This window comes from Mytilus californianus, unplaced genomic scaffold (assembly GCF_021869535.1).
Source record: "Mytilus californianus isolate M0D057914Y unplaced genomic scaffold, xbMytCali1.0.p SCAF_9, whole genome shotgun sequence".
In the NCBI taxonomy this organism is placed as follows: domain Eukaryota; kingdom Metazoa; phylum Mollusca; class Bivalvia; order Mytilida; family Mytilidae; genus Mytilus; species Mytilus californianus.
Window position 1 is genome coordinate 10,812,024 of NW_026262745.1, and position 19,378 is coordinate 10,831,401.

At 31.2% G+C, this 19,378-nt stretch overlaps 1 protein-coding gene across 3 annotated transcripts; it reads right to left on the reverse strand.

Annotated features, from left to right (window-relative positions):
- Positions 1 to 8,242: 8,242 nt before the first annotated feature.
- On the reverse strand, positions 8,243 to 18,881 carry LOC127714737 (uncharacterized). Of its 3 annotated transcripts, none has more exons than XM_052220785.1 (7): positions 18,725 to 18,881; positions 14,230 to 14,380; positions 13,266 to 13,459; positions 10,877 to 10,923; positions 10,107 to 10,217; positions 9,377 to 9,416; positions 8,243 to 8,907 (listed from the first exon to the last, which is right to left on the reverse strand). In XM_052220785.1, the coding sequence occupies exons 1-7, from the start codon at positions 18,778 to 18,780 to the stop codon at positions 8,361 to 8,363; spliced, it is 1,146 nt and encodes a 381-aa protein (XP_052076745.1). In that variant the 5' UTR covers positions 18,781 to 18,881; the 3' UTR covers positions 8,243 to 8,360. The 3 variants fall into 3 exon arrangements, with proteins under 3 accessions (XP_052076745.1, XP_052076744.1, XP_052076746.1); XM_052220784.1 differs by having other exon boundaries at positions 10,877 to 10,947; XM_052220786.1 differs by lacking the exon at positions 18,725 to 18,881 and adding an exon at positions 15,291 to 15,417 and having other exon boundaries at positions 10,877 to 10,947.
- Between the last annotated feature and the right edge of the window lie 497 nt (positions 18,882 to 19,378).

The following is a 19,378-nucleotide window of genomic DNA, read 5'->3' on the forward strand; positions in this document are numbered from 1 at the left end:
GTCACGTGTTTGAATGAAATTAAAGCCAATAAACAACGTCACGTATGTTTATACTTCCTAATATAATAAATAGAGAGACTTACGTTGAAATTTAAAAACCACCAATCGGTACCTGTATCTAATTTAGGTTTTATTTTGAAGATAAATATAGCCAGAAAAACACCTATACGAAAACCCCTTATGCAGTGATCTCTGATTCGTAGTAATCCCTGTTACTACAAAACATTTATCTTATCTTGTTTGACCCACTTAATGAACCGAAAACAAACACGTTGTCATAAAGAGTAAACTATTACATAACATTTATACGTTTTACAACAAGATAAAATAAAAATCAATATACTATGTAACATAGTGGGAATATCCCCAGTTCACCTATGTGCAAATACTGAATGACCATTAAATATAAAGAACTAAAAAAAAATGTTTGGGTTTGTTTTGTAGTTAACACCAATTTTTCAAAAGTTGCTAAATATCTTGGTTGTTGTTTCGTTGATTTATGTCCCGGATCTCCTTTAATTATTTGTTCATAATTAGTTTTGTTGGGGGGAGAACACCGGAGTATTATTCCAAATTTCTTCTTGTCAATTAAACATAAGTAAACAATATCCGTGTTTCTGGTATAGTCTTCACTCCGGCTTATTCCATCATATCACATATGTGTAGTATACCAAAATCACCAGTCAGAGTGTAAATAGTATAATGTTGCATTTTAACACTAGAGCAAAGTAAATCAAAATTGCAAGCTTAAACATTTAGGTAGATTTGTAGGAATACTTGCTTTATAAATATGATGCAACAGCGATTTATCGATGTTCAAATTTCGTAAATGCTTTTTGTATATACGAAACAACCGAATAAACAGAAATCAGAAAAACCGGAGTGTCAGTCAGTCGTCCTTTCTCTATTGGTAAACGAAGATTTTTTTAAAAACTGTATCAGTATTGTTATCAGTATTTTCAACGCTTACACCACAGTGCAATACCCTGGTTTTATTGTATTGGTGTTAAGAAATATTGACACTTTATTAAATAAACATATTTTTCCCAAATTAAGTTATTATATATTATATAAACTTCTCGATTTTTTTTAATTTTACGCACAAAAATGATAGTTCATTACATATTATATAAAAGGAAACAGTAGTTTACCTATGTTGAAATCTCATTAATCCATTAGGAAGATGCAAATCAAGATTAAAAAAACTAAATTTTACGGAATATATTAATTGAGAAGACCAATAATTTGGCCTTCATTTACAAAAACATTTATGTGTATGAATTCAATAACATTCATATTCCGTCATGCCTAGATATCGGTAGTCTCAATGTTACTTTCCATTTATGTTAAGATTGACTAAAACCAAAGTTAGTTTTCCACAGTTGTAATGTATCTATATTCGTCTCCTTCGTATTACCATTCTAATACACTCAGGTAGTGTTGAACACAGAAACATTACTGATTGAGAAATAAATGCAATGTTTAAGAAGTCACACAGAAATCGTCACATTATACATTCAGACACGGCTGAGAGTCAAAAGCCTTTTTCTCCTTCTGTAGATGTCACAATTACGGGGTTAGTTCAAGAAGTACGGTTACATAACATTCTAATGTGTTCTGTGACTATGTAAGCAATATGGTAAGGGAACCGCGTACATGATGAAAAGCTCAAATTGAGCTACATAATTACATTTTTGGTTGAGGTTTCCTCCCAAGGGTATCATCAGCGCAGTAGTCAGCATCTCAGTTTGACATGAATTATCATTGATATGGTCATAATTATAAATTAACTGTTTACAAAAATTTGATTTTTTTTATTTACTAAGGTTTTTCAATCCCAGGAATAGATAACATTGGCTGTATTTGGTGAATTCTTCAGAATTACGGGTCCTCAAAGCTTTTCAACTTCGTACTTAATTTGGCGTTTTTAACGTTGTTTATCTAGCGACACAGTTAAGTCTATAGTAGACAAAAAGTGCGTCTCGCGTACACAATTTTCATCCTGGTATCTATGATGAGTTTTATTTCTATGATTTTATACTATTTTTATATATCAAGATCATATTAAAAACTTTTTATTCTGAATCACTGAGAATAATATAACAATGATAATGATGCTGATTTCATTCTGGAAACGGATGATTCTGATTAAATAACTGTCATTTTGTTTTACTCCAATGTTTTTTTTATTAAGCCTAGATTTATGATATTTCATTTTACATTGATATACTATAATCCTATATTTAGGACCAAATACTTCAAGGAATCAAATGAGTTCATAACTAGTTTGAGATTTTTTCATCAAAAACAAAGAAGAAAGCCTGAAGCTAATACAGAAACAGTTAAGTTAGCTTTGCTTCAGGGCGGTACAACCTTACATTTCATCCAAGTGAAGTATTCATAATAAAAAATATACAATTAAAAAGTGTATTTGAAAGGCAGTAACAAAACAATGACTGTTCAACAGAAAAATTATGCAAAATTTTAATTTCGACTTTTATTTTGGTTCATTTTGGTTTTATCAGCTCTTCAAAGTATGTATTACCTTTTTTTTTGCAAATATTTTGGCTTTGAGCATCACTAAAGAGACATTTATTGTTGAGATGCGCATCTGGTTCAGTAGTGTCATGAACATACGTATATTATTTTTTCTTAGAAATTTGTTGCTATAAATATTTGAAAATCATTTTAAATTAAGGCATGTATCTCCTTCATGCAAAGCTATAACTTCTTGTCCGATTTCGGCTTTTCGTTTGGCCCTTTTAAGTTTTATCAGCTCTCCAACGTTTGTATTAAGTTTTGTTTTTTAAACAAACTATCTTCTAGCATCACTGAAGAGAAGTTTATTGTAGAAATGTGCATCTGGTGCAGTAAAATTGATACCGTTAATACTTGCAGTTGTGTTGTCGTAGAAATTCAAGTTAGAGTTCAGCGAGTTGACTAAGACGAGATGATCCAAAAATAATTGATAATATCATGTAATAAGATTATATACAGACGAATTTGCAAGCCTTATGCATGTTTAAGTATGGATAGGAAAAACCAACAAAATTAAAGTTTAACCAACAACAATTACATTGCTTTTTTGAAGTAAATTTGGCTGTGTGTATAGCGATTCTAATAGATATAGGGTATATCTTTTGTACTTAAAATTTTAATATTTTACTAGTAAAATCAAAAGCTATAAAATTATAATTTTAAGTAAGATTAATGTTTAACAATACTGATACACTCCAGAGGTCATGTATTTGTTTATGCATTGAAGATAGCTTTAAATGTATCTTTGTAAGTCAGTTGTCTGCCCTTTTTGACAATCTTGCAGATATCTTTTGTCAGATCATTTAATTTTGTAATGATTTTCTTCAACGAAAAAAAAAATCAATAATTTATCCAAAACATATAACAGTTACATAGAAAGATATTTGATTTACTTTGATTTTTAAATATCCATGGCAATAATGACAGATCGTTTTTATTGTACATGTATCTCATTGCTTCCTCTGCTCGTTATTTTGTGTTGTCATCTATTCCCCGACAACAGTGGAAATCAACAAAAATGAAAAGCGGATTACCTTTAAATTGACGATGTGTATAAAACACTTAGAAAACCATATTTTCCAGTAATTCGGTAAAATTAATTGATAAAGTAAAACAAACTTTTTTTTTGCTTGTTGAACGTACAGTGGCAAATATCACATGCATATACAGGACGATCATACGCATGACCATTTGATCATTTATACTGAAATAATTTTAGTATTTCTACTATTCATGTTAAGGTTACAAAATATAATTCAACTTAAGAGGAAAAGAAGATTCCGGAGCTGGCTCACTTGGATGTTGAGGAATTAAATACGTCCAATTTTAATTTAGCAGCACCTTCTATGTTTGTAATTAGATGTTATGAATATGGCTTAAGACAGGTTCATAAAGTATATACTAGCAACTGCAATGTAACCATTACACTTTTTTGACAAGTATCGTTCTTTATATAAACAAATTAGACATATATTCTACCAAGACCAAATGTCGTCGATATATGCAACTAATAACTACGGCCTTTAATGTGGAGCCTTAGCCTACTCCACATAGCAATCTATATATATATATATATACAGGGCCACACAATGACCAGTGTAAAACAAACAAAAAGAGAAAGACAACGGCTTGATTAATAAACATAATAATAAACGAAAAACTACAATAATAGAAACACAGCAACAAAACGAAAACCATTGCCTGAACCCCATTCCCGTTACACTATCGCACTTTAGCGTGCTATACTGTCGCACTTTAGCGTGTCATACCATCGCACTTTAGCGTTTGACTCCATCGCACTTTCGCGTATACCATCGCACTTTAGCGTGACCATCGCACCTTAGAGTCCATCGCATTTTAGAGTCCTACATATATATACACATAGAACTTCAATATCTCGCAATTTATTTAAACTTGTGATGATGTAAAGATATATCGCAAAATTATGACAAAGAAAAATTAAATATGGAAAAAAATCAATCTTTAATATTTCAGATCAATAGTTTATATGAATGAAAGCAGATATTGTTATGATCTTAATATTCATACTATACACGCAAATACTATTTATTATTATATTATAATTTCCGGGGTTCAGTCTGACAAAATAAATTATTGATTTCAAATATAGCGTTTATTAAGACCATTTTCGTTTACCAATGGATAAGTTTGTACTAAATCTTTAAGTACACAATATAAACGTGACCAATCCGATGATGAAGTCTCCTTTAAATTAAGTACTTGTTAAGTGTTGAAATCCGAGAAGACTTTTATATCAGATTAGAACCAATTATATTCTATGTTTATTTTAAAAATTGAATATAAGGAAGTTAAATGATATGTAGGCAAGAGTATTCCGATATGTTGTCCTTCTATAGTATTTATATATTAGCTGAGTCGGATAGAAATTGACCTAATGCAAGTGCACGTATACATGTACATGTATAAGACTTTTATTGATTTTGGAACATTAAAATACGAAATAAATGATGAATTTAGGTCTGCGTCGGATAGAAATCGACCTAATGCAAATGAATATAAATTCATCTGTTAAATTATTTCGGGTTGAAAAAATCTCTATTCAAAGTTTGTAACTGTTTGAAAATTGAGTTGATATAAGAACCATAAAAAACAGACGTAAATTCATCTTTTACCTCGAATTTGAATGTTCAAAAATCAATAAAAGTTTTATACATGCACATGTATACATGCACTTGCATACGGTCGATTTCTATCCGACGCAGCTCATATTTTGTATTGACTTACAATATGTTTTTGTTTATCTACGAATTTATTTGTGATGCATAAGACGTAGCATTAGAGAACTCGTGACCCTTTTGTAGCCCCCCCCCCCCTTCCCCCTTCTCCCCCTGTTTTTGGCCGGTTCTTTAGCTTTCTGTATAGTACTTAGTGGACAGTTGTTTGTAGTTTCTCAATTCTATTTTGACCATGTTATTGTTTGTCTTTCTTTAAATTCTGGTTATTGATTGCCGCTAAAAGGACGTGTGTTTATGGACTATTTGATGTCAAAAGCATTTCATATCAATAAAAGGATGTTTATGTCAACGTGACAAAAAAGAATAACCAACACAAAGAATGTCAGACTACGTGTAGAGGTTTACGTAAGTCTAAATTGCTCGTATTTTAGAAAAGTTATCAATACATTTATCAGATTGTCAAACCTCTGCCACCAACAGCAGATCGATGAAGGATATATTACCATTGAAGAAGTGCCTAGTTTTTGATAGGCACATGAACAATCGTCTTGGTTAAACTAGTTTTTATTTTTAGAATCGTCTCGTTTGACTTTGTTGTTTTCTTTGTTGTTGCTATGTTTGTCGTTGGTATTGTTTTTTATATTTCAAGTTAAAACTTCCATTGCATTGCGAACAGTAAAATTGAGAATGGAAATAGGTAATGTGTCAAAGAGACAACAACCCGACCATCGAGCAGACAACAGCCGAAGGCCACCAATGGGTCTTCAATGCAGCGAGAAACTCCCGCACCCGGAGGCGTCCTGCAGCTGGCCCCTAAACAAATATGTATACTAGTTCAGTGATAATGGACGTCATACTAAACTCCAAATTATACACAAGAAACTAAAATTTAAAATGATACAAGGCTAAAAAGGGCCAGAGGCTCCTGACTTGGGACAGGCGCAAAAATGCGGCGGGGTTAAACATGTTTTTTGAGATCTTAACCCTCCCCCTATACCTCTAGCCAATGTAGAAAAAACAAACGTACAACAGTACGAACAGTAAAACTCAGTTTAAGAGAAGTCCGAGTCCGATGTCAGAATAGGAAACAAAAGAAAATAAACAAAATGACAATAATACATAAATAACAACAGACTACTAGCAGTAACTGACATGCCAGCTCCAGACCTCAATTAAACTGATTGAAAGATTATGTCTTCATCATATGAATATCAGGCACAATCCCTCATGTAAGGAGTTAAGTATTATACCATCATAAAATATATGAGAAGAACATAACCCGTGTCATGCCAACAACTGGTTTTAGAATAAATCTGTTAATTCCGATGCAAAGACCCTATAAGTGAATCAATATTAAAGCCAAAATATGCAATCTTTAATGACCTGACAACAGTATCGTAACTATATCCCTTCTTAATAAGTCTGTTTAAAGGTTTTGTTAGCTTTTGAGGTGAATACTGACATTTTTGTGCTTTGTAAAGAATATTACCATAAAAGATTGGATGTGAAATACCTGAACGTATAAGATGTCTGCATGTTGAGTTATATTTACGAATGATGTCCTTATACCGATGATAAAATTTAGTAAATGTTTTGACTAGTTTATGATATCGATAACCCTGGTGTAATAATTTTTCAGTAATAAATAAATTTCTCTCGCCAAAATCTAATACGTTGTTACATACACGAGCGAATCGTACAAGTTGAGATATATAAACACCATAAGATGGTGACAAGGGAACGTCACCATCTAAAAATGGATAATTAACGATAGATAATGAAAAATCATCTGTTTTATCATAAATTTTGTATTAAGCTTCCCGTTAATGAAATAGATATCAAGATCGAGGAAAGGACAGTGGTCATTGTTAGTATTAGCTTTATTTAAAGTAAGTTCAACAGGATAAATTTCTTTAGTATACATACTGAAGTCGTCATTATTGAGAGCCAATATATCATCCAAATATCTAAAAGTATTGTTAAATTTTTGTATCTTTGTAATATTGATATGTAGGAGCACGTCTTTCCACATTTTTTATTTATCCTAAATTCTCTGTTGATAAATTTACAAATTATTTAGAAACCATAAGGTTCCAACTCCCTCAGACAGAGTTAACCTTAGGTGTAATTGGCTATTAATTGTAAGTTCCTTTTGTTTATATAGCCCCTCATGTATTCATGTGTTTATATATACACTGGCTTTCAAATTGTTTGGTTTGAGCGTTCCTGATTGAGGTAAACCAGGAAAGCTTCTTCGAACGCACCAAATTCATTAATGTTCTCATTTCTTACGACCTCTTAATTGATACGACTTTTATCTGAAACCGTTCGAAAGTTTGATAAACTTGTAATTTAAAACTGTTACAAGGAGACAGAGAGGTAGGAAAAAGGTAAATCGGAAAATCATAATTTCACGAAAAACAGACAATACCATTGTCAATTATTAAAGAAAGAAAATACAAGCAAACATGGCCTGTAGAATATTACAAAAAAATATTGAAAACTAAAGATAGAGCAACTAGAATCCCACTTTTGTAAAATTTGAAAATAAAGTAAAAATATCTTTAGCAATAATCTTTCTTAAATATAAAATAAATATAAAGATGGTGTTAATACATAAATTCTTTGTTAACCAAAGTCTCGTTTAGTTTTGTAGGTTTGTTTATTTATAAATTCACATCACAAGAAATGCATGCATTCAACAAAAGAATATTAATAATATTAAAATAATGTCTGTTTTGTTCACGCATCGTTGTAAATATAACGAAATTTGATAAGACTGTCGTACAAGTGAGAGGTTTAGCGCTATAAAACCAGGTTCAATCCACCATTTTCTACATTTGAAAATGCCTGTACCAAGTCAGGAATATGACAGTTGTTGTCCATTCGTTTGATGTGTTTTGTCATTTGATTTTGCCATGTGATTAGGGACTTTCCGATTGAATTTTCCTCGGAGTTCAGTATTTTTGTGATTTTACTTTTTATCATGAAATGTCTGAGAATATGTTAAAATGAATACATAATTTTTTTAAAGTTATATACTAGTATTAGACTGATAGATAAAATATCCTGGTTTGTAAAAAACAAATATCAATTGCACCCTTTTTAAACTGTAGTAGAATTACTTTCACATTTGGAAATATAAGGAAAGTTCACATTACCGTTTCTTAAATCAGAAAAATTACTCAAAGGTCTACAGTCAGATCTTTTAAATACACATGGTTCAATTTTTGACCGAGCTGTATTTTTATTACATGAAGTTCTTTCTTTCAAAAATGTTTCTGGTGATGAATCCAAACTGTCACAGATGTAGGAGCTTTTGCTAACATCCTCAATGGACGGATCCAATGTAGCAGCACAGCAAATAAGGTTGTTTATCTTTCCTTTTGTGTCTGCGTGTTCCTGGTGATAAATTTGTTCTCCTTGATTAAGATGGACAGTGGTTTCTCGATCTTGGTGTTCTCTTGTATCGTCACCACTGGCAACAATTACTTTCGGTGTCGTTTCGCAGTTACAAAAACTGTTTCTGCTTTTGTCAGCAACAGGAGAGAAAGTATTTGTTCTTTCTTGGTTTGAACTGAAGTTACCATTCCTTTTAGACCATTTCTGACCACTTGAATTTGATTTATTATCAACGACAACCAAAGGTACCCTATACCATAAGGTAGAATATTTAGAGAAAAACACTGAGTCTTTTCAAAAAACAATTATTACGAGACGAATATGAATAGAAATTAAATTAAATTTATGTTTGCTAGTTTTTTTTACATTAAAATAAAATTGTGATGTACGCATGGCAATCATATAGTAAGGTTTTTCGCTTTTCCGTGTTTTGTTCTTTGTTTTTTTTTAAATTTTTGTATATAAGTACTGTACACTATATTTAGTATTTATAGTGTCGAATGAATTACCTAAAAATCGCTTCTGTTTTTATTCTACCCTGGATTTTGGGTTTAACAGTTATCATAATAAATACTCATACAAATGACATTTTATGTATTTTTATTTTCTTTTCTTTCCTATTTAACCAAATTAGATAAAAATAACTAAATATAAATGCGGACATTTTTGTCTAGCTTTCGGTACATTTGCACTGTAAACGTCATTTGACAATAACTTACTTCTGTGCAGATTCTGAAAGGTTATTCATTGTGAATTTTTCTGAAAAAAAGGAAAAATATATAACATAATTACTGACAATTTCTGGAACATATTTTTTATATCAAAATAAGAAATAGAACCTCATGCCGTCCAATATCTAAGAAAGCCCAACATATTAATTGTCTAAACAAAATGTCTTATACAAAGATCTTAATTTGTGTTAACTATATTTTTCCGTAAAGCTTTTACTTAATAAAAACTCAGATATTATTGCAAGTTTTTATTATTGCGAATAATGCAACTGGGTGATAATCGCAATAATAAGAACTCACATTCTGATATCTGATATAATATCTGTTGGAAGATTTTCCTTAAATCGCAATAAGAAATCTTGCATTTTTATCCTTTCTTCAAAAACCACAATAAGAAATGCACGCAATGATTTATGATTTTACAGTATCACATTATTTTTTATTAAACGAATAACTGTAAAATGTTCATTTGTCAATTATGATATTATAGCGACATTTGAAATGACATGTTATTAAATAGAAGGACTAGAATATATCCTTATATCTATTTGCCAATACAATCAATATGATTTGGAAAGGATTGAAAATACACCATTTTTGATTTGCCAAATGATGATTATAGATATAAAGAAACTCATCATAGATACCATATATGAATATATAAAACATCCTCATTTACCAGATAAATCTAATCAGGATAATTTTTTAGAGCACTTACTCTCAGACTGTTTTAACTTTTTTTTCAGCAGTAGCAAGCATACAATGATTGCTACAAATACCAGAACAGAGCCAACAGCACTGATCACCCATGTCAACAAATACGAAGACTCTGAAAGAAATTATAAGAATTAGTAGGTAAAATCAATTTTTCACGACTCGGTAGAACTTTTTATTGTCATTATCAATTGATATGCACAAGGAGTCTCTGTGTTCTTGCATAAAAATGAATTAGCTTATTATTGGTTGTTGCATTTGCACTGCCGATTAACCATATTGCATTACATCTCCATTTCGGATTTGTCTGTATTCATGATAAAAAATTTTTTTACATTTATCAGCAAATATTTCATTTACATATCGGTTTCGTAAATAATAGCCATTACACGAATAAACCAATGCTCATTAGATCATAATTGTTGGATGACAGAATAGCTTCTTACAAAAGGCACCAAATGTGCACCATAATTCCTACAACTGATCTTCAAACTTCAAAGAATTAATCACTGACTAAAATTTGCTCAGCATATTATCAGATATTCTTTTCTCAAATCCCTTATACATAAGATGAAAAAAATGTAAAATGTTACATGTTTTTGAAATCAAGATTCATACTGCATGTAAATTTCATAAGATACCAAGGGAGATTTCTTTATCATTATCTTCTAATTTTTTTTTCAAAAGTTAAACCATATACACACCAAAATTAATTATAAATGCAGTTATTTTATTAGATCTGACAAGAAATAAAGTATCTGAATCAATTTGTACCTGAAGGGATGGACTCTCTTGTGCTGTATGTTACCGGTACTTCCGTTCTGTCAAACATGTGTACTTTCGTTCTGTCAAACATATTTAAAACACATGATGAATTCGTTTCAGTTTGACAGCTTCATGCAACAAGCAACTAATAAAACCTTCAGTTTTTATAGGTTAATAAATTATGGACCTTTCATTGTCATTTTTCCTTACTCCAATATATCTGTATTTTCTGTTAATTTAAAAGTCTTGTTTGTTTTTTCTTTTTGTAACTTTTATTATTCAATTGCATTTTAACTGACTGCAATTCGTATTCATCCAATAGTCATATTCATATAAAATAATTATCTGATGTAACATTAAAGTGTATAGTACGTCTGGTTATTTTGTATTGTTATCAGTATAATGTTCACAAAGAATGGTAAATAACAAACGCAAATTTGACTAATTACTAGTAAATCATATTTGATTTTCACAGTAAGAGTAAAATCGGAAGTGTATCAGACCAAATATGATAACACAAATTAACAACATTCTTTTTTTAAGAAACACTTTATGTATAAACCGACCAATTTATCATCTTAAAAGATTTGCAAAGTTAATAAATGTTCAGACTTAATATAAAACTTTGGCAAATTGTTTTTGTCACATTAATTTTTATAACGATAGATATAGCAGTTAGATATCGAGTTTGGCAGAAGTGTAGCACTATATGTATGTAATTTTATATCTACTTCCAAAAGACAATACATATTGAAAATATTGATAGACACAATCATGGCCAGAAAAAAAAAGACCCCCCCCCCCCCCCACCACCAAATAACCAAAAAAACACATACGAGTAGTTATTGTTATGAACAACTAAATACATAAATAGGTATGAACCAAAACAGTCCCTGAAATGTTTTCTCCAAGGTTTTCGAGACATCCACTAAAGCCAAAACTATTTTCTAAAAAAAAGTCCCAATTTTTCGAGTAACCAATTGTCTGCAATGATGAATTGAATTGATTTCAGAGAAAACAATTCTTTCGAAAATTTATTTTATTGTGAAATCAACAAGGAAAATGAAATTTGACCGTAATACTTTAATCTATCCCATTCTGCTTTGTCACCATTCATAAAACAAACTACAAAAAAATACTACTCAAAGTGAAAAACTTCCTGTAGTGTATAACTATTTAACTGTCAGTGACCAGACAACATTTCACTTCCTGGTGTGGGAGTGATCACATATTAGTCGTTCCTGTTTACTTCAGTTAATATCGAATTAGATTCTTATCATTTATGAGGAGAAATTGATACAAAAATCAAATAAAAAAGGTAACACAAATATTTGAATAAGTATTGATCTGGATTTCAGCAATGGAAAACAAGTATAATTCCTGAAATATTATCATGTCATTAAATATATCGATCATATTTGCCGAAAAAGACTTGTCCATTAACTTAATAACATATTACTTCTTTTAAATACTAGAAAAAATCAAGGCATACAATTCTAACTTGTATTGCTCTTAAAATGAAAATAAGGAGATGTGGTATGATTGCCAATGAGACAACTATCCACCACAGTTAGAAGCAATTATAGGCAACCGTACGGCCTTCTTGTTTATAATCCATTTAAAGCATCATATAATCTATTCGATTTGTTTCTGTATTTGCAGTATATCTCATTATCAAATATGTTACTTTTCTTATCTGTAGAAATGTCTCCATAAGGCACCAACTTCGTATGCCTTCTATCAAAATATACTTGCCTTGTGAACTTGGGTCAATGTCAGCATAATATTAGTTTTATTATGATATGTTGGATCTGTGTGTGTGTGTGTTTGAATTTCTATTGTCTAGATTGCATATATTATTATTCTTCAAAGATTAAAATTATAATGCAGGGACCCTAATTTGGGTAAAAAAAATAATCTTCTTCTGTAATTTGCACAAAAAATTGAAAACAACACGTTTAATAATTTCATGCGTCCGAAGCGCTTTTCTGGATTTACCTTCATCAGGAACGCTCAATGCCAAACATTTGAAATCCGTGGGATGTTTAAGTACCGAAACAGTTGAAGAGCTATATGACAAAAATACTTAAAACAAATAGCCAAATTCATCTAAGGTCAACTTTGCCTGAGGGAGTTGAAACCTTAGTTTCTTTATAATTTCAAAATTTATAAACGGACAATTTTAGAAAAGTTTGTTATAAATCATGAAGTACTGACTACTGAGCTGATGATACCCTCGGAGACTGATAGTCCACCAGCAGAGGTATCGACCCAGTGATGTAAAAAATTGAAAACAACACGTTTAGTAAATTCATGCGTCCGAAGCGCTTTTCTGGATTTACCTTCATCGTATGAGCGTTGTTTACTTTACATATTAAGAAAAAAATGCCATACTCACTGAATGAAGTCTCCACAAACAGCATTTTGTCTTCTTGTGCATGACAACAACTCGTACCGATTCTCTTGTGAGCAGTTCTTGCATGGTTGGCAACGGAAGGCTCTTCGATTATTGTAGTGTCCATTCGAACATGGAATACAAGGTGTACAAGTTAATGCTCCATAATTTTCATCCCATCTAACTTTTTTGTTGACCTTAAAGTGAAAGAAATATTTCTGCAAAGATGTGAAATTTCAAAACTGTAAAGGTTATCAATTGACCATTTGGCACGTACAATATATCTGCAAATCATTCTTAGGTTAAAAAAAAAGTCGTGTTGTTTGTTTATATCAGATTTTTTTATTTTGTTTTAATTCTAAGAGTTAGTGTATTCCTTTGGAATATAATATCAACTGTAATTTCAAAGTGTCTCAAATTATATATTTTCTCAAATTTTTTAGTAGAGGTGCTTACGGTAACATATGCCCAGTACACAGTTCATCGTTATTGGTTTTATCCAAATAATTCACCTTTGCTAAACTTTCAATTTAGGAACAGGGTAATTGTATGAAAACTAAAGATGCTGCACCCTCCCCCCGTTCTTGTCAAAGTTGCCTTAAAAAGATTTGCCTGTACCGTTCCGGTCTATATAATTTTGATACTCACAAAGAGTTCATTCTCAAAATATTTGTTTTGAAAATTCAAAATATTGCTTCGGGAAGGAATGCTAAGAACATTAGGTATAATACTTTTTTGAAAGACAGCAATTTACAGAAAACGAAGCGTACAACAGAAATGAAAAATATGTAGAACTGAACAAAGGACAAATTATGAGTAGCATTGGGAAACTATTAACAATACATGAATAAAGGTTTCTTCCGTAATCTAATTTTAAACTATTTGATCAAAAGTTCATAGATGTTAAAACATAATTACTTCAAGAATAATTATTTAAGTTATCAACAATCATCATAAAGTAACTTACATCAACTCTGTCCTTTCCTGCTCCTCGCAGACAACTGTCACATTTCTCGCACGTCTCTAACTGTGTATGGTAATACACATTGTCGTCTGGCAAACATAATTCAGCAACAGATAATCCAAGACAAAGAACTATTACACTAACACGAACTATGCTGCAAAACACAGATACGAAGCTTTATTTCATGTAGGTGGCCTGTTGAAAGGAATATAACCTCAATTTTTCGTGGCAGTTTATATTACCCGTCCTTCATTCCAGGGGACATACCTTGCGGAGCCTTTACCTATTGTGTTAATTATCAATTTTTTTATTTCTTCATGACAATGCATGTTTATCACTGGACGCTTATCCAGCAACAATCAATCATTTCGTGTGCATACTGCTGATATTGGTACTACCTCAGGAATATGGAAATGAAACTTTATAAATGTATATATTTATCAAAACTTAGGATATATGGAACTAAAGATGACCTTCCCAGAACTCGTTAGTCATATATGAAATAAAAGGTGAACACTAATTTGAGGAAAGGGCAACAAGAATTGTGAATTCCTACCGATGTTCACCTACTAGTATTTGTGTACAACTGAAAAACCCTTGAACATTGCACCGTTTTAAAAAAATCAATATTATGTGGAATTAGTCTTAAACAGAAAATGTATAAATAATCTTGAATATTGCACCGTTTAGTAAAAAAAATTCAATCTAATGTGGAATTTATTCTGAACACCAAATTTATAAATGATCGATGACCATAAAAGTAAACAACCTTGAAATATTGAATTGATACGAATATTGTTGAGGGCAAATAATACTAAAAGTTTTACAAAGTATACAATGTACGAATATGCATTACCATTAATCAACAAGTCCTAGATAATACAAAGTCGTTCGTACACATCAAGGTTTTTTCTTTTTATTATTGTTTTATGTCTTATTCTGTCGTATTTCATTTTATATTATTGTATAATTTTGTCAGTTTTAAATATATTTTCATGATTTTAAGTTACTTGTTTGTATTGTACAGCATTTGATTAAAATGTGAATCTGTTAAATGTGCTGACCTGATCATGTTGTCGACTATGTTTGCACCACGACCGTCATCTGAATGTGCTTCAACGCAAATTAGCTTATTTCATAAAATAACAACTTAAAATACTTTTAAATTGAACTTTCCGCTCAATTACGAAATAGGAAGAGATTTAATAAGTTCATCACGTGTTAACTTTATATCTACTTCCTATTAAACTATATACATGTATTGCTGTACAAAGCATTTAAATAGACCAATAAAAGCAGGTGATTATTTTTAATACAGTTCGTGATAACAGTTATACAGGTGCATCTGTATCAATAAAGCCCCTTTTAATGTCAGATGATATATATGGCAACACAGATGTACTTATTATTACAAATATCTTTTTTTATATTTAAAGGGTGTTTTACATATATTGTTCACATAACAGCATATAAACGGTTATGGATTTTCAATTTACAAACCCGTTTTCACTTGCAATAAGTTTTTCGTAACTCTAAAATATCGGTCTAACAAAATCAAGAAATCACTGAATTAATCTTTCTGGGTACCTTTGTCTTAGAGAGAATACAGAATTCTACAAAACAAAAAAATCTAAAAACAAATTCAAAATGGAAAACTTTAAAACATTAGATGAAACAAATGTGTGGAATGTTGTACACAGATTAACGTTGAGAAATTACAAAAGATCACATATTCCTACACTGTTCCTGGTTTTTTGTATAAAACAAATTAAGTATTTGAAGCTTGCTTTATATCTATTTGTAGTTTTTTTTTTAAATGTACCGATATTATTTAGTGTAGTTTTACTTGTATTTTTGTTTGTCATTATGTTATACAACGAGATTGTAATTGAACGTATCTTCAATATAATTTTTGTTAATCCATTCATAGACTAGAAATAGTTTAACCCGCATACATGTAATGTGGCTATCAAAAGTCGAGAACCTGGTTAATTATTTTATATACTGCAATTTACGTATTATTGTTCCCTTTAAAGATTCGGAGTTGATCCCATCCAAAGGTAACTGGGGAGTAGAAATATGGTCATCCTTGGTGTTCTTCCGACTATAAGTAAAAAGAGGAGCGTCCGTTTGGCTTTGTGGGATGTACAAGTACGCTGCCATGTCAGGTCAGAATGGGGACGTTAAATTTGATGCCTCGTGTGAAGAGAGTGCCACAATCTTTTCATACGGTAGGAAATCTTGCAACAACTCTTTGAGGGGTCTATAGGTGACCTATTGCAATGCAAAATATCTGTTTCTTTCCAATATACCCTTATTTTCCAGTGGCAGTCCAAATTTCCCGACCTTAATCCCTTACGCCCTCTATCACAGGACCTACCTATTGTATGTATTGTTAATGTGTTCTCGTCCTGAACATGAACATGAAATATTTGCCACTGGACGTTAACCAATTTACAATCAATTAATCGGTCGGAGTTGATCTCTGGAAGTAACACGAAGGCGATGTAGTGCTTAAATATTGTATTGACCCATGAATAATGTTAATGTAGACTCGGTTTTTTAAGAAATTGGGTTGCTGTCACATTGACGGACAACTAACATGTTTTATTAAAATCTAGAAAATGAAATTAAGTGGCATTACATGAATGATTGTAGTTAGTGAAAGATAGGCTGAGCGCGCAATATAAGCTTTTTCATAACAAATGCTAGCCAGTGGAACTTTAGAAATGGCTGTGTACGATGGTCAGATATATAAAATAAAAAGGCACAATAAGTTTCATTTAGGAATTCTACCACTAAACCAACATTACAATTAATATGTCTTCTTTGTGAAAAATTAAAACAACACATTTCAAATTGCATAACCTCCGAAACGCTTTTCTGGATTTACCTTCACTAGGAGGTGAACGCTCAAAACGCTCAAAACCGAAAACAATATAAAAAAAATCATGTAATGTATATGTTGTCTCACATTGAATACTATTCAGAGTAGTGATTTTCATCATAGTTAATTAGATAATTTATTTTGTTTCATTTTATATTTTTAATATTCATTTTCGAGTGTGGGGTGTGGTACTAAAAATACACAGAATATCGGGTTTTATGTAAATTGATACCGTAAAGTATGAACCACGAGTGACAAAGTGAAACTTGTTTTCAAGGGAGCGCAGTGCAGCATCACACAATTTTAAGCTACTGATATTTAACTATATTAATATTCAGATAACCCGATAATCTGTTTATAATACTTTATCTGGTAATTTTTTTGTTTCCTCCCTTAGATATTATCCGGCATGCATGATTGTTTAGATTTGGTTGTTTTACAAGAAGTTACATTAATTTGTTGTGCTCTATTGTGACGTCGCAAATAATTTCTCCTACAACGATGTGACGTCAAAACATCGACATTAAGAACAACAAAAGTTGGATGATACAAATATTGCATCTACCATTTATTAACTGTAATACAAAAAAGTACATATTTAGTCCACAAATTTTGTATTTACCACTGTTGAAATTGAATGCTACACATGTGCACGAAAACAAACATTTATTTTTTTTTCAAATCAACATATAACGAGAGGAAGAAAGGGGAAAAAAAAAGCGTACAAGGTGATTTCATAACACTTCACATAGCTATGTAATAATAAGTGTTTTAATAGTTAAAGTTCACAAATAAACCTGTCGATCACATTTCAATCAAGACAAAACAAGTTGAATGAAACATTATTAATGACTTTTATAAATACATTATAAATTTTCCAAAACTATAAAAAAAAATCATGAAATAAAACTGCCTATATGTATTAATAGTTCAGATAAATTTACCTGTTTTAAAGTTGGATCTGTTGGTACTATGCGGTGAGAGTTTAAAAGGTCAACGATAAGTACTTGAGGTTCGTATTGGTCAGGAAACAACCAATTTTAGCACTCGCACTTCTTTGTTATATTATACTTTAGTTAACTAAAAATCGTTGTATGTGCATATAAAAATAAGAAGATGTGATATGATTGCCAATGAGACAACTCGCCACAAGAGACAAAATGAAATAGAAATTAACAACTATAGACCACCGTACGGCCTTCAACAATGAGTAAAACCCATACCGCATAGTCAGCTATAAAAAGGCCCCGAAATGACAAATGTAAATCAACTCGAACGAGAAAACTATCGGCATACTTGATCACACAGATTGGTTGGGGTATGCTACCTAATTGATGCAAACGTTTTGATATTTACTATTTTGCAATGACAAAAAAAGTGTTACAGAAGGACAGCAACCTGCGTTTCTGTTTTGCTTTCTATTTGATCGTCGTAATTTATAAATCCAAATTCAAAAGACCACAAAAGTATATAGAACGCTGATGAGTACAATAGTTTTTGCAATCCGTCAAAGCATAATTTAGAATATTCTATGGTACTGCAGCATTCATCTACATTGTTTCATTATTACATACCTTTATGAGAAGACAAAATAATTTACGATTGACTTACTTGGAAGGCACGATACGAATGATTTCGATGACAAAAATATGCGTGTTATACATCATTTTGTAGATTTATAACCAAACAGTAAGCTCATCATAGTTACCAGGATTACAAATGTTGTACGTAAGACGCGGGGCTTGCTAAAAAATGTCTCTAGAAATAAAACAAAGTTAAAAATGAAAAATAAAGTACGAAGTTGAAGACCATTGAAGGCTCCAGAATTATCAAGGTTTTGCAAATACAGCTTAGGTAGTCTTTTCCTGGTGTTGGAAATCCTTAGTATTTCGAAAAATTCAAAGTTTTCTTAACAGTAATTAAGAGCTATGTAATTATAACCATATCAATTATAAAGTAGGATAGTGTCATTTAAAAAAAATGCGATTTGGGTGAAATCTATTATATTAAGGTATATAGGTAATATTTTTCAGATACAAGTGCCTGTGATCAAAGGCCCTTGATGTTGAGGAGACCACCGGGCCGGCTTCGTCACGAATTACCTTTGAAAATAGTTGAAGATAAAGTTGTACGCGGAAACGGACCTACCTCAGTCGAATCCAAACTCGAGTACTTGCTTTCTGGACCTTTAAAATCAGAAAAATCAAAGTTGTCAACAGCGTCGAGTATTTTAAATGTAGATATTTCAAATAAAACCCAGAATCA

What these genes read in the sequence shown, in the direction of transcription:
- LOC127714737 (XM_052220784.1), bottom strand. Translation starts at nt 18,780, where the DNA reads ATGATGTATAACACGCATATTTTTGTCATCGAAATCATTCGTATCGTG. An exon ending in GTTTGTGGAGACTTCATTCA is followed by an intron (nt 10,948 to 13,265) that starts GTGAGTATGGCA and finishes TATGTTTGACAG; the next exon opens with AACGAAAGTACACATGTTTG. An exon ending in AAAGTTAAAACAGTCTGAGA is followed by an intron (nt 9,417 to 10,106) that starts GTAAGTGCTCTA and finishes CCTTTTTTTCAG; the next exon opens with AAAAATTCACAATGAATAAC.